Raw genomic sequence first — 13,414 nt, forward strand, 5'->3', positions numbered from 1 at the left:
AAGTTACAGGTGCTGCAGACGCTGTGCTAAAAGCCTGTGGTTATATCCCTTTATCCCAAGGGTGTGCACCAGTGATGGGCAGGTACTGGCAGAATTTTAGGCAGCAATTTCTTGACTATTAAAAATCTTTTATTTTTATGTTTGCTTATGTATTTGAGAGCCAGAGAAACATAATGCAATAGAAAAGAGAGCTCCCTCTGCTGGTTTACTCTCCAAATGGCCACAATGGCTAGGGCTGGGCCACAGACCAACTGGGAAGCAGGATTCAATCCAGGTTTCCTACATTTGTATCAGATATCCAGAGACTTGGTTTACCACCTGCTGCCTCTCAGGATCTGTATTAGTAGAAAACTGATGAACACAGGCAATTTGAAACAGGACACAAGGATCTTCACTGATCTCTTTACTACTAGGCCTAATGCTGGCTCCAATACCAAAAGTTACTGCAGTAATCTTTAGATTCCAAGGACAGGACAGTCCCACTATTTATTTACTTATTTATATTGGAAAACAAGATAAATGGAAAGGAGACACAGAGGAAGATCTTCTGTCCAATGATTCATTCCCCAAGCGGCTGCAACGGCTGGAGCTGAGTCGATCTGAAGACAAGAGCCGGGAGCCTCTTCTGTGTCTCCCACACTGGTGCAGGTTCCCAAGGTTTATTAGGCCATCCTCGACTGCTTTCTCAGGCAGCAAGTAGGGAGCTGGAAAGTGGGGCTGCTGGGGCAAGAACTGGTCCCCATATGGGATCCTGGTGTGTGCAAGGTGAAGACTTCAGCTGCTAGGCTATTGCGCTGGGCCCAGGCCAGTCCTATTATCCATAGATATACCTGACTTACCAGTTTCTCCCTTTCTTTCTAAATTCTCAGCATTTTGAAATTCCATCTTCTGGAACCATTCCATGGTGTACTGGATTAGGTTTCCACCTGTACCCTTGGTATCCCACAAGGGTGCGAGTTCAAGTTCCAGCTCCTGTACTTCTAATCTAGCTTCCTGCTAATGGTTTGGGAAAGCAACAGAGGATGGCCCAATTTCTTGGGACCCTGCACTCACATGGGAGACCCAGAAGAAGCTCTTGGCTCCTGGATCTGGACTGGCTCAGCTCTTGCAGTTGTCACTTGGAAGTAGGTCAAAGGATGCAAGATTTCTTTCTCTAACTCTGCTTTTCAAATAAAAATAAGTAAAGTCTTTAAAAACAACAATAAAGAAGTTCCATCTCCTAGTCTTTGCATGACATCTTTCCTATTTCCAGGGGCTCCCATCAGACTTCACTGTTAAGAGGAGCATAATAGGGCTGGAGGTAAGGGGACAGGACCGCCCACATCTCTCTCTAGATCATCCACAAGTAAGATTTGTCAGCTGTCCTTTCATTGCTTCTTAGCACTCCAGAATCTAGGAACTTCAGTTGGTCTCTGCTTTGCCCTCAGTCCGTCCTCTCTCCGCAATCTCCACAGTGGACTGGGTATGTCTTACAAAGTGGCTGGTGCAGACCATAAATGAGCTCAGAGGACTGGGTCATGGGGTAGCTGAGGTCTTCCACCCTTCTGTGTTAGCTTTTCTCATTTGGCAGATGAATCTTGATGTATTCGTAGCACCAGTGTAGAAATCAAATGACTTAAAGCAAAATCAAACCAAACCCAGTGAAATCTGAGTAATACCTGCTTCACTTAGGATCTTGGTGAAACCAGACAGAAGCAACCTCAGACTTGGCACACCCAGCCCAGCTACATCAGTGTGCACACCTTCAGGCCCTAAGCTCTCCCAGGAGGGTGTATTTCACATCCTCTAGATTCAAGGCACTACATCTAATAGCTAAGGAAGTTGCCTTTTTAAATTCACTTTCCATTTTACGGAGGGAATCCAAGGGGACAGAGATCAGCAAACTTGTCCTGTGAAGTCCATGGTCTGAACTATCAAGCTGTGGAATGATCGAAACTGTCATCCATTTCATGGAGAAACTTACTCAGGGATTGCCTTATAATGTATCAGGGCTGAAGACTTGATATTCCTCTAGCAGACAACTTGGAGAAAATAGGTTAATTCAACATTTGTCTATCTTTTCCTGAATGAAGACCGAAGTATGTTGGTCAAAGAGGAATTAGTCACATTGAGCAAGCCAGCATACTGTTCTGGACAGATCATTATTCATGAACAACTTTCAGAGTCTAAGTCTCTGTAGACCCAAGGCACACTGAGGCACTGTGTCATACAAACAGGGGCATTGCAGGATTCTTAGTATTACAAGGAAAAGACATTAGTATCAGGTGTTCATGTACAATCTCCTAGCTCATGTTTTAACATGACCTCATGCTTTGTTCCTCCAGATAATGTTGTATCTTTGTGAAGCTAAGATTTTGGTGGTTGCTGTGATAACAGGTACAGAATGGAAATCAGACATGTGGATAACATTATCTAACCCTATCTCGGGTTTGAGAGGTCCAACAGTGGTTGTGGTGAGATAAGAATTGACGTTAACATTCATTCAAAGGGCTTCTGAGTGGGGATGACACACATTTAAGTTGCTTAGATCTACCTATGAAATAAAGGGAGCTGTGGAGTACTTACTTGGTCTTGGGACTCTGAGGAAAAATTACTGAGACAACATGGTCACTGCCAGTTGAGAATCTTGGAACCTCTCTCCTTTGCTTTTGGGAGCCCTATGCTATGGGCCATGCTGGAGAGTGGGGCTACAATTCCAGAGGCGGGGGGGTCAATGCCCAGGGTCACAGCTTTCTCTATCCTTGAGTTACTTGAGAACCGATCTGAAGGGTATCCTAGGTCAAACTTGTTCCTCCACAGCTTTGCTTGGAAGAAATCCCAGAGTCCTGACCAAGAGGTGCAGGGCCCAAGCAGAACGAGGCTGAAAAGAATGATTCTTTGCAATTAATGAGCTGTGGATGGAGAAACTCCCTATTGATAAGACAGTTTCTGCCCAAGGGAAGAGGGGGAAAGAATTTTTTGCAGTGAGACCTTGGAGTCATTCATGATGAGACATTTCAGCATGTGTGTGGGGGGGGGGGGGTATGTGTGTGCGCGCGCGCACGATGAGTGCATCCACATCAGACAGTGTGGTCATATGGGAAAGCCAGGGCTCCACTGATGAATGGACAGGAAGACCTCCTTGGAGAGGAAAGAGAATAACTGTGCATTGGGCCGAGTCATCCTTAGTGGGTGTGCAGGGGCTTCCCTTCACAGAAAGTGGGGTACTCCCAATCTGAGTCACTAAGGATGTGAGTGACTCAGGAGGGGCAGTCACCCTGGAGAGGGAAGTCAGGAGCACGGAGACTGAAAGCAGGGAGCTCCAGCAATGAGCTCACCCTGCTACTGAGAATGGTCTAGGGTGACACCCGCTAGTTAGCACATGGGAACAAGCATGACTCGGCTTCCATGGAACAGAACAGACACCCTGGCTGCCCACACAAACTCTGCCATCGTCTTTTCTGGCTTTCACTTAGAAAAGACCTCATGTGAGACAACCCCCTTGGGTTCCTGGCCTGGAGGAGGAGGAGATGGTGGTGGCGGTGGTGATGGTGGTGGTGATAGTATGAGGTACAGCCCCTATGGCTGGGCCAAGTGCAGCCCCTCCAGATCTCACAAGTGCACTGGGAAGAGGACAGTTCTATTTACTGTCTTCCCATAGGGGTTCCTGTTCTTAAAGGGGAGAAGAAACTACTGCTGACCTACTCCAATGATGTAAGACCTACTCCAATGATGTAAGACATCACAAAATTCTCAAGGGAGAAAAAATTTTTAAGAGGGGTAGAGGGAGAAAGGTGAGGAAAGCTGTATAAGAACTCAATGTTCTATCCACTGTTCACCTGAGGGTTTATAGTTCCCTGGGGAGTGTGATCTGTCTATATGCATCACACCTGTCAAGGAAGTTGGGACAACTAACGTAGGAAGCCATAAATATTATACATACAAGATACAACGCTTCCTGGTAAAGAGGAATAGCAGGCCAATGGGAAGAGGCCATTTCTAATTCATCACTGTTGTGGGCTCATTCCCAAGGCAACAATACCCAATGGTCAAGAGAGAAAATGGAGTCAAGGATTGAGGATGTGTTAAACAAGCATCCTGGTCCTCAGACTCCAGTGCAGGCTGGTTATTTAGCAGAACCCCGGGAGCTTGGGGATGATTCTTGCACTAGCAAGGCCACTTGCTGTTCAGCCTGAACCACACCCTCCCATTGGCCACAGGTTGGGGAATTCGGCATAAATCTTTCTGGTTTCAATTCAGCCAGATTTATATTTCCTGGCATTGTTCTAGATCCCTAAGTATTCCAGGGCTGCGTGTGTTGTTGCAGGAAGTCATGGAAGACCTGCATCTTGCAGACATTCCCCACCATGTCCCCACCACGTCATCAGAGGGCACCTGCACGGGGCAAGGCGGGCAGCAGGGCACTTCTCTCTGCCAACAACACAGACTGATATTTGCTCTGCCATCCTCGAAGGGCAGAGGCAAGGCTTGATTAGCTCCACTGTGAACTGTTAGGAAGCTGTCTTTGTAGCAACAGAGACGGAGAAATTAAAGCTCTCTGCAAAGCTCCAGCAGCCCACCGCTGCTGGGGAGCTGTTCATTCATCAGGCAGGTTCACTCTGGCCTGTGATGGGGACATAACTGCTGATGTTACACATTCACACCCATCAGGAAAAGACATTCTTTATGCACCTCATTTTTAATGCCCTACTTACCAACTTCATCCCTGATGTTTGCAAGTTCGATTGACAGCTCTTTCTCTTTCACAAGGGCACTTGCATTCTGAAAAAAAAAAACAAAATGGACACCGAGAATCCCCTAGTTTTAGGCTATATCAACACCTTCACATGTTTAAGTAATGACTTATATTAAGGAAATATAATTTATAAACCCAACTCTTAAGATTATTTTCTCATTATATAAGCATATATTCAAAACTTTAAAATCAAGTCTCATTCATTCATTTCAATCATATTCAAATAGCAGCTTGCAATGTAATATTAGTAATACCCACCGTTGTGCTTTTGTCTACATTACATTCCCATGTCATTCTGCAACAGTGCTTTGCACATCTATGTCCTACACAGCAATCTGTCATATGTCGCTCTAGACTGATTATCAGTCATGTGGTTAGTTTTTTGTTTTGCCTTACTTTCTGAGACGAAAATGCTTGCTATATTCACTGTCTTAAACTCATGCTTTGGTCCACACCGGATTAGCTATACCTAATAGATAATTAAGCTAACATTTCTCTTTATAACAAGACCAACAGTGATCCTGAAGGTTTCCTTTCCTGTTCTATCAGCATCAGTAGAGGGAACTAGAGGATCTCACACTCAAAGCATTACTTAGTGCAAATAATTCATGCGTAACCAAGTGACAGTTGTTTTTAGATCAAATGCATTCTGTACCATAAAACAGTGAAGTAGTGGGAGATAGGCTGAATTCGTAATCAGGGCTACTGAGTCACCACAGTTTCTGTACGATGCTATTACCAATCAGCTCTAGGAAAGGTAAACTTCAATCAGAAGACACAAATACACACGCTTTCAAAGGAAGCCCTGCTCGTCCTATAGAATACACTCCCAGACAAACTGACTTCCAGAGAAGGGGTCTTGGCTAACATGTGGACCCTCTGCCTGGCGTGCATAGCATCAGGACCTTGTGAGTGTCCATCCTTTATCATGCACTTTGCCCTGTGGTTTCAGCAGATCCATGCTCAGCGGGACCTGGTGGTTCTCACAGGCTCATCTCTGACCTGTTATTTCAAACCTGGACAACAAAGGTGCTACTTTAGGTTGATGAGTAAGCCCTGGGGTCTCCAAAGGGCTTTTGCAGAACAATGACATGATAATCAATTGTAAAGCTGTTTTAAAAATAAACAGAGCTACTGTAGCCACAGTTATCAGCAATTATCAGCCAATGGTTCTCTTAACACAATGGCACTATCTCCATCCTTTGAGGCCCTTTCACAACCTAGATATCCGAGTCCTTCCAAAGTTCATGATGGGAATCCTAACTTTTGTAAGGTGGTGGTATCAGGATAAAGAGATTTCAGGAGCTTCACATGAATGGGATTAGCATCCTTACCAAACAGGTGTCAGAGGGCTGCTTTGTTCCATGCAAGGTTCAATCTATGAGAAAGTGCCTCTCACCAGACACTGAACCTGCTGCAGTCCTGATCTTAAATACCCAGTCCCCAGAGCTGTGCAGAGTACATTTCTATCATTTAAATGCCACACAACTTATGCTTTGTTACAGCAGCCTGGACAGACTAACAGCCCGACCAATCCTTTACAAAGCCCTCTCCTTGCATCTAGCCCGGAGCATCCCAGTTTTCCCTAAGTGTCAGGGCCAACAATGATAATTGAGAGTACATAGATTTTAAAATATTAAACAGCAATATTTCCATGCCATGCCCACCTCACACAAAAGCATGAGGGCTAAATAAACGAATGCACTTGATGTAACTCTAAGTATTATTATTATGGGTCTATGGTTTCCTTTCTACTTACAACTAGGTAACATACTATAAATAATAGGTGCTTTTCTATGTTAATTATTAAATGTGTCTAGAATTCACACAAATACCTTTTTGGCTCTGCCCTGATTCTTCTCAAAGTTTTAATATTGTTCAAAGATTGAGGAATCCCAAAAAGAAAGTGTTTTACTTAGATTCATCACAGGGATGTCAACAGCATAATACGGCCTGCTAAAAATCAACTTGTTTGTGCAAATTAAGAAATTGTGGTATTATGCAGAGGGATAATTTCAGTATTGACTCTAAAAGACACTGAAAATCAGAACTAGCTTTTACTAGCAAGAATACTGTTGAACACTCATATCCTTTAATTCCAAAACATAGGCCAGAGCGTTGAAATCCTACACTTATCAGTCCAGAAATAGCATCACTGAAGTGAGATTGAGAGCTGCTATAATTTAGACACAGCCAGAGAACAATCATCATTGAACAGAAATAACTACATAACTCTACTATCTAATCAGGAGTCCGGTCACCATTAGTTGCATGGAAGTGGACCGACCCTAAAGAATGGTGACAGTGTTGAGGTAGGGTCTGAATATAGTCTTGAACTCAAGGAGATGGTATAAGGAGGGCAGACTCTCAAGTCTCTTACCACTCCATCTCCATGAAAAATTTCCCTGGCTCTAGTCACACCCTTCCAGACCACCTGAACTACCTGTCTTGATCTTTGGCGTCAGCCTGTGAATACATGTCTGTTTATTTCCAGTATTTGGATCCAATTCAGTTCAGTCTGCTTGGGGCTGTAACTTCTGACGGGGAGGATGAGTTTCCTGAGCAGCTTCTAGAAGGACCTTGCCAATGGCTTCTGAACACATCCCTGCCAAGGGGCTGACTCAGCTCAGTTGGGGCTCACTCAGTCTGGCCAGCCAGTGCAGTCTGGAGACAGCCTTTCTTCCTTAAGTGTTTGTTTTTGAAACCATATCAATTGTTCTAATTTATGAATTCTCTGCATCAAGTAAGTTACTTTTTGTCTCCTGCATGCCAAACCAGAATGAAGTCAACAGCTATGACCACAGCAACCCTGTTCCTTAGGTAGGAGGTGATAAATTGAAAGGAAATTTCTACTTAATACGCTTTGCCCCAAATGACATCCCTCTTTCCATGGTAGCTCAAGAGAATCCAGCAGTCATCTCAGGTTGGGTCCACCACCCAGGACTCCCTTGGAAAGGGCCTCAAAGGATTTCCTGTAAGCCAGGTCTGGGTGATGACATGAGTGATGTACAACAAAGGCCTCCTCAGACACTCAGGGTTAGATCAGCATTTCCCCACAAAGATGAGTGGAAAATTCTAATCGGTGCCAAACACATGAGCTCCTGCTTTCACTCAGGAGGGCTAAAAATAGAACTCAGTATTAACTATCCAAACTATTCCGGTGACACAATCCAGAAATCTCAGGGTCTAAGGAAGCCATTCCTCTAAAATGACTGTTTACTCTGGGACAGTCTTAACTGCACATGGACACTTTGAAAACCTTTGTGTGAGTCCCATGCAAGCAGCTGCATCATCTTAGCTACCTCTCTCATTTGGTCATGAACCCTTCTCACTGGCTTTCTCTATTCATTTTGCCCTGGTCAATGTACCTCATTCCCAAATGGAATCCAAAATGAGCTATTCCAATGAGACATCCTCTACCTCTCGCCCCATGCATACTACAGAAAGGCTGCCACAGGAAACCTGTACTTCCTCTAGCTATGGTTCCCCATGCTAATCTTTTTGTGAAATCTTCGAAAATGCTGCCTTTTTGGCTTTCCTAGCTTAAGAAACCTAGTAAGGCATGAAACCCACTAATCATTCCATTAACTTCAAGCAACTTGATGTGTGGCCATGCCCCAAGCAAGCCTGCCACACTCCGTTATTTTTTTTTTGAAGATTTATTTATTTTTATTACAAAGTCAGATATACAGAGAGAAGGAGAGACAGAGAGGAAGATCTTCTGTCCGATGATTCACTCCCCAAGTGAGCCGCAACGGGCCGGTGCTACGCCGATCCGATGCCGGGAACCAGGAACTTCCTCCAGGTTTCCCACATGGGTGCAGGAGCCCAAAGCATTGGGCCGTCCTTGTCTGCTTTCCCAGGCCACAAGCAGGGAGCTGGATGGGAAGTGGAGCTGCCGGGATTAGAACCGGTGCCCATATGGGATCCTGGTGTGTTCAAGGCGAGGACATTAGCTGCTAGGCCATGCTGCCGGGCCCCACACTGTTACATTAACACGCTTGGTCAGTGGGGGTCATCTGTGCCAATTGCTGATGCTACTACATGAACCTCTTGGTAACAGGAAGTGAAAATGCCCTTCCTCATTAGCATCATCTGTGTGATCACACACTTGGGCATCAGTTGCCCAAACTCGTCCTTGAAGGAGAAATCAAGCGAATGATTTGTTTATTGAATTGAAATGTTAGGTGAAATTCAGGTGTCCTCATCCCTGGTGAATCCAGCAATAGGACACTTACACAAAACAATTGCCCAGCTCACAGATGCTGGGCAGACATTATGCCTGCCTTCAAGAAGTTTGTCTCACAGCCAGTGCATAAACAATTACACAGAATAAGCCAAACTCAGTGGGGGCAATGCTACCTGGGACAGTGAAACTGAGTCCAGAGGATACAAAAGGAATACCCCAGATAAGGAGAATCAATGACACAAAACAGTGCCAGAGGCTTTTGGGGGGACCTCTGTCACCCTACCAGTTGGGGTCTTCTCTTTCACTCTCCAAGAGCTAATCAATAAGTTTTTCTTCCACATAAAATAAACACTGAGGCAACTGTGGTTTCTACATCATGATTTGCTTCCTTCTTCTGAAACAAAATTTGACACAGATCAGTCAAGGGCGAATATTTAATATTTTCTAATATATTTCAGTGTCTGCGTGAAAAATTAGCATAGTCCAAGGTTGCACTGAAAGAAATCAGAATTTCTAAATTTAAAAGTGCACAATTCTAGTCTTTGTCCTTGTATATATGGGGAAGGAGAACATTATGAATAGGGGGCTACCACAGCATATCTCGTTTGCTAACATGCAGTTGAAATGGACAGAGCAATGGGGTGCAAGGAGAGGAATGCTATTTCAGAGAAGTAATATTTCTGTGCAATTCTGGATCCCCAGAGTACGTAAGTGCAAGAGGAGGCAAGGAGCCAGTGCTGTGATCTTTAAACTACTTATGCAATTGGGCACTTCCATCAGGTCATGGAAAATGGAATCAAGAGAAGTTTATTTTGGTTCAAAAAAGGATGACGTCATGCAGTTTTGTCACAGCCTGCACGTCACTGCTTTTTGTTGTGGACTTACAAGTATTTTTGAGTCACTTGAAGTTTCCTGCCCTCTGGGGGTTCTACCTTGCTCCCATTGCCTTCCCAAGCCACCTGTTACTGTCAGAGCACAGCTCTACACACTTAGCAGGAACAGAGAAGTGCCTTCTCCCAATTCCCACCCCTACCAAGAATTTAGAGAAAATGTAAACAAGGTTAACTTCCGTGATAGTTATCTATAGGCAGAAGGTTAGATGTGTAATTCAGGCCCTGAGAGAACGGCATGGCAACTAAATCACAAGTCTCTGCAACAAACTGAACCCGTCCACAAAGTACGAGAGAGGACAGTCTGTTATAAGGTAGACTGATAGTAAAGAGAGCTTAGACAAGCCAATCACTGGGGCCAGCAACCATGGTACAACATCAGTGAAGGGGGTGATGGGACACAGAACTGACAGGCGCTAAGGCCACTGGGGTCTAAAGAATGGAAGTCACCCTTGAATCTCACTCGCATCAAAGCTTCCCATGAGGTTTAACCTCTGATTCTAAAAGACAACAATGTGTATCAGGTCTGTTACCAATCATCTCATGGCCACTTAGACTTCTTAATTCTAGCTTACATGTCTAGTTTCCTTGCTCGATCAACCACCTTAAGAAGGTCAAGGATGAAACGACCCATCATCAGTTTCAAAGCTGAACCAGGCCAAGTTCACAGGCACTGTCCCCAAGTGGACAGATCCTTTGGAGACCTTCTAGGAGTCCTGGAGATCTTCCTGGTTCCATACATTAACTTTGGAAACACCTAACAATGTGCCTTTCTACAGACTGTACCTTTGCTCCCAAACCCAGGAAACTGTCATTTTTTATTAATTCAACCTTAAAAACCAATGTCTGGCTATGAGGCTGAAAAATCCACCCCCCCCCCCAGGGGCTCAGTTTCCCATGAGGCTTCCACTCTCAGAAATCATCACAAAGACAAACACACCCTCTTCCATGCACTCCTTGCTTGCAGTGCCCCACATTCTTGTCTTCAGCTTGATAAAGTCCCACCTCACTCCTCAAAGTATAATCCAAGCTCCACTTTCTTTTCCCCCCCGCCCAAGAAAACTTGCATATGATTCCAGCTGGATTTCTTTCACTAAATCCCAAGAACAGGAGCAGTTAGTACTTATGTCCAATTGCTTTATGTGCCCCATTTTAATATACATTCTTCCTCTGGAACTTCTGGAAGCACAACCAAACCAGTAACTAGTAAACCTATTCAGGGTCAGCCATACCTTTTAAAAATTCGTTGCTAGTCCTGTTGTAACACAGCAATGAGAAAACCAGCATGTAATATATTGTTAACAGATTGTGCCTATGCATTTCCATCTTACAAAAAACAATTAGCCTTTAAAAGCTGCTGGCTTATTTAACAACTTGTCTTTGTTTTACATTTTAGGCAAGATTCTATAATGTCCCCCAATAAATTAAGCTAAAGAAGCATCTTCAAGTTGCAATCTCTTAGCCTCCTGACACCAATTCTTTAAAACTCTATTGTCATTACATTTTCCAGTATATCTTAATCTTCACTGTGACGAAACTGCTAAACATACCTTTTGCTTCTATCTCTTAGAGTTTTCTATTTTGTTCTCAATGAAGTTTGGAGAGAATGCTTAGTTTATTGAGGCTTGCTAAACTAGGCAAAAAGTTATCTGAAACAACTTAATTCTCAATTTGTCAGGCCTCTTTCAGATTATAAGACTAGAATTGCTAGGACTGATAAACTGAAGAATTAAAGAACACTGATTTCTAAGACTCTGAGTTTGAAACAGTCTGTCATGGACCTAATCCATCGCACCTGGCTCACAAGGTAATTATCAAACACAATGGGTCTTCAAAAAGTTCATGGGAATGCGTATTATGGAAAAACTCTGCATAGATGTCAACCTTTTTTCACTTATCCTTTGCTCTATTTTCCACAAACTTTTTGAAGTGTTCTAATCGATACACGATTTTTTGCATGCTCCCCACAAAATTATCCTGAAGGGCAAGCAACTAAACAGAACAATACATTTTATTTTAAAAATAGAAATCTTCATTGAATAAATACCCATGAAACGTCAAACACTATCCTGAATATGCATAAGTAAAAAAAAAAAGACAAAACCAGGGGCCTTAGCATCATGAAAAAATTCATGGCAAGTTTTGTCTTGTTTTTTAGTTTGCATCAGTAAAGAAAATGTTGCACTGAATTTGAAATTTCAAAGCAAAGACATCTGTAAGTGACTTACATATGAAATAACATTGGATTATCCACCCCCCCCCAAGTCTGGAATTCATTAAAAACATTGGGATAATTATTATCAAGAACCAGTTTGAAACAGGTTGATGGATTCAGTTTAAAATATATTTTCTCAAACAAAATGGCCTAGAAATGATCACTTCTATTTCTTTTGTATCAGGGTTTAGCAATATGAACATTGTAATACCATACTTGTAGCAAATCACTCCCCTTCATTGTAACTATGGTTTCAAGAATTCAACACCTCTTTGCAATCATTTCTCTAAAGAACAAATTTAATCATTTCAATGCTGGATTTGGAGATAACAGCAAATGTTTTGCATTTCAATTGTTCAAAGTGCATAAGATATATAATTATTGTAGTTCATATTCATGGCAGCAAAAGCCAGACTCAGTAAAATTGCTGTTTACTTTGAGGGAAAAAGGTACCAAAGTGAATTTTAATACAACAATTTACTGCATGTAGGAGGAGACTTCACAAAGTTCAAGAAAAACACAATTAAGTTTAGTCTGGCATAAAATTTTTAATTCATTTATCATCGCAAGCCTATTCTGCGCCAAAGTTCAGAAGTAGAAGTGATAACTAAGACATTCCCAAGTGACCGCCTTAGAATGAACTTTAAATTAGACAATATTTTTTCCTTCACCTGTTCGTATACTGGACCTCAGGCTATCTAGATAGCTGATGTCCATGCGGACAGTGAAAAGCAGGCCTTGAAGCTTATGAATAACCCCTTATGAGTTCCATTTCATGCATCTTTGAGAAAATCCAAATGATGCTTGATACTATGTATCAGAGACAAGAGTTTTTGCAGATATATTTCTAGCAGTGAAATTAGAGGCATATCCTAATCCGTCTGCGGGCTCAGGGAGCAGGCAAAGAGGGGCTTTGTGTTGAAACTGAAACACAATTCTCTCTCCTGGCTGTGTGTTTTCCTTCCCACACAGACTCAAACACACCCTCAGACTCTCAACCTCTATGACAGTCACCCCTCTAGGGTGCAAACAAGTACAGAACCACCATGCTCAGGAACCCTACATTCTTTTTCAAAGAAACAGCAGTAAACTTTCAAAGTTACCCTAGAGGCAGAAAAAAAAAACCAGCCAGGCTAATCAACATTCCCCACAGAGCCTGTTAGGTTTCCCAGGTACATTCAACTGCATCAAGAATATTCCATGGATTTCTTGGCAGTGCTGCCCCTACTATTTCAGGAAAATGCAACAGTTCCATTGCAGGCTGCAGGAAGACATCATTATGTAAGGTACTGCAGAGTATGTGAGAGCAAATGTACTCCCGAATATCACTGGCAATTCAGCGCCTTGGAACCAGGGTAGCGCCTCCCGCTCAGCAACAAAGCGCC

The 13,414-nt window shown here is 43.1% G+C and overlaps 1 protein-coding gene across 3 annotated transcripts in view; it reads right to left on the minus strand.

Annotated features, from left to right (window-relative positions):
* MTUS2 (microtubule associated scaffold protein 2) overlaps positions 1 to 13,414 on the minus strand; it is a 524,310-nt gene that overhangs the window by 44,652 nt on the left and 466,244 nt on the right. For all 3 annotated transcript variants that reach the window (XM_004577560.3, XM_036493410.2, XM_004577561.2), the window contains one exon: positions 4,695 to 4,761. In XM_004577560.3, coding sequence (XP_004577617.2) covers positions 4,695 to 4,761 — 67 coding nt within the window. The remainder of the gene's footprint in view (positions 1 to 4,694; positions 4,762 to 13,414) is intronic.

This window comes from Ochotona princeps, chromosome 12 (assembly GCF_030435755.1).
Source record: "Ochotona princeps isolate mOchPri1 chromosome 12, mOchPri1.hap1, whole genome shotgun sequence".
Classification (NCBI taxonomy): domain Eukaryota; kingdom Metazoa; phylum Chordata; class Mammalia; order Lagomorpha; family Ochotonidae; genus Ochotona; species Ochotona princeps.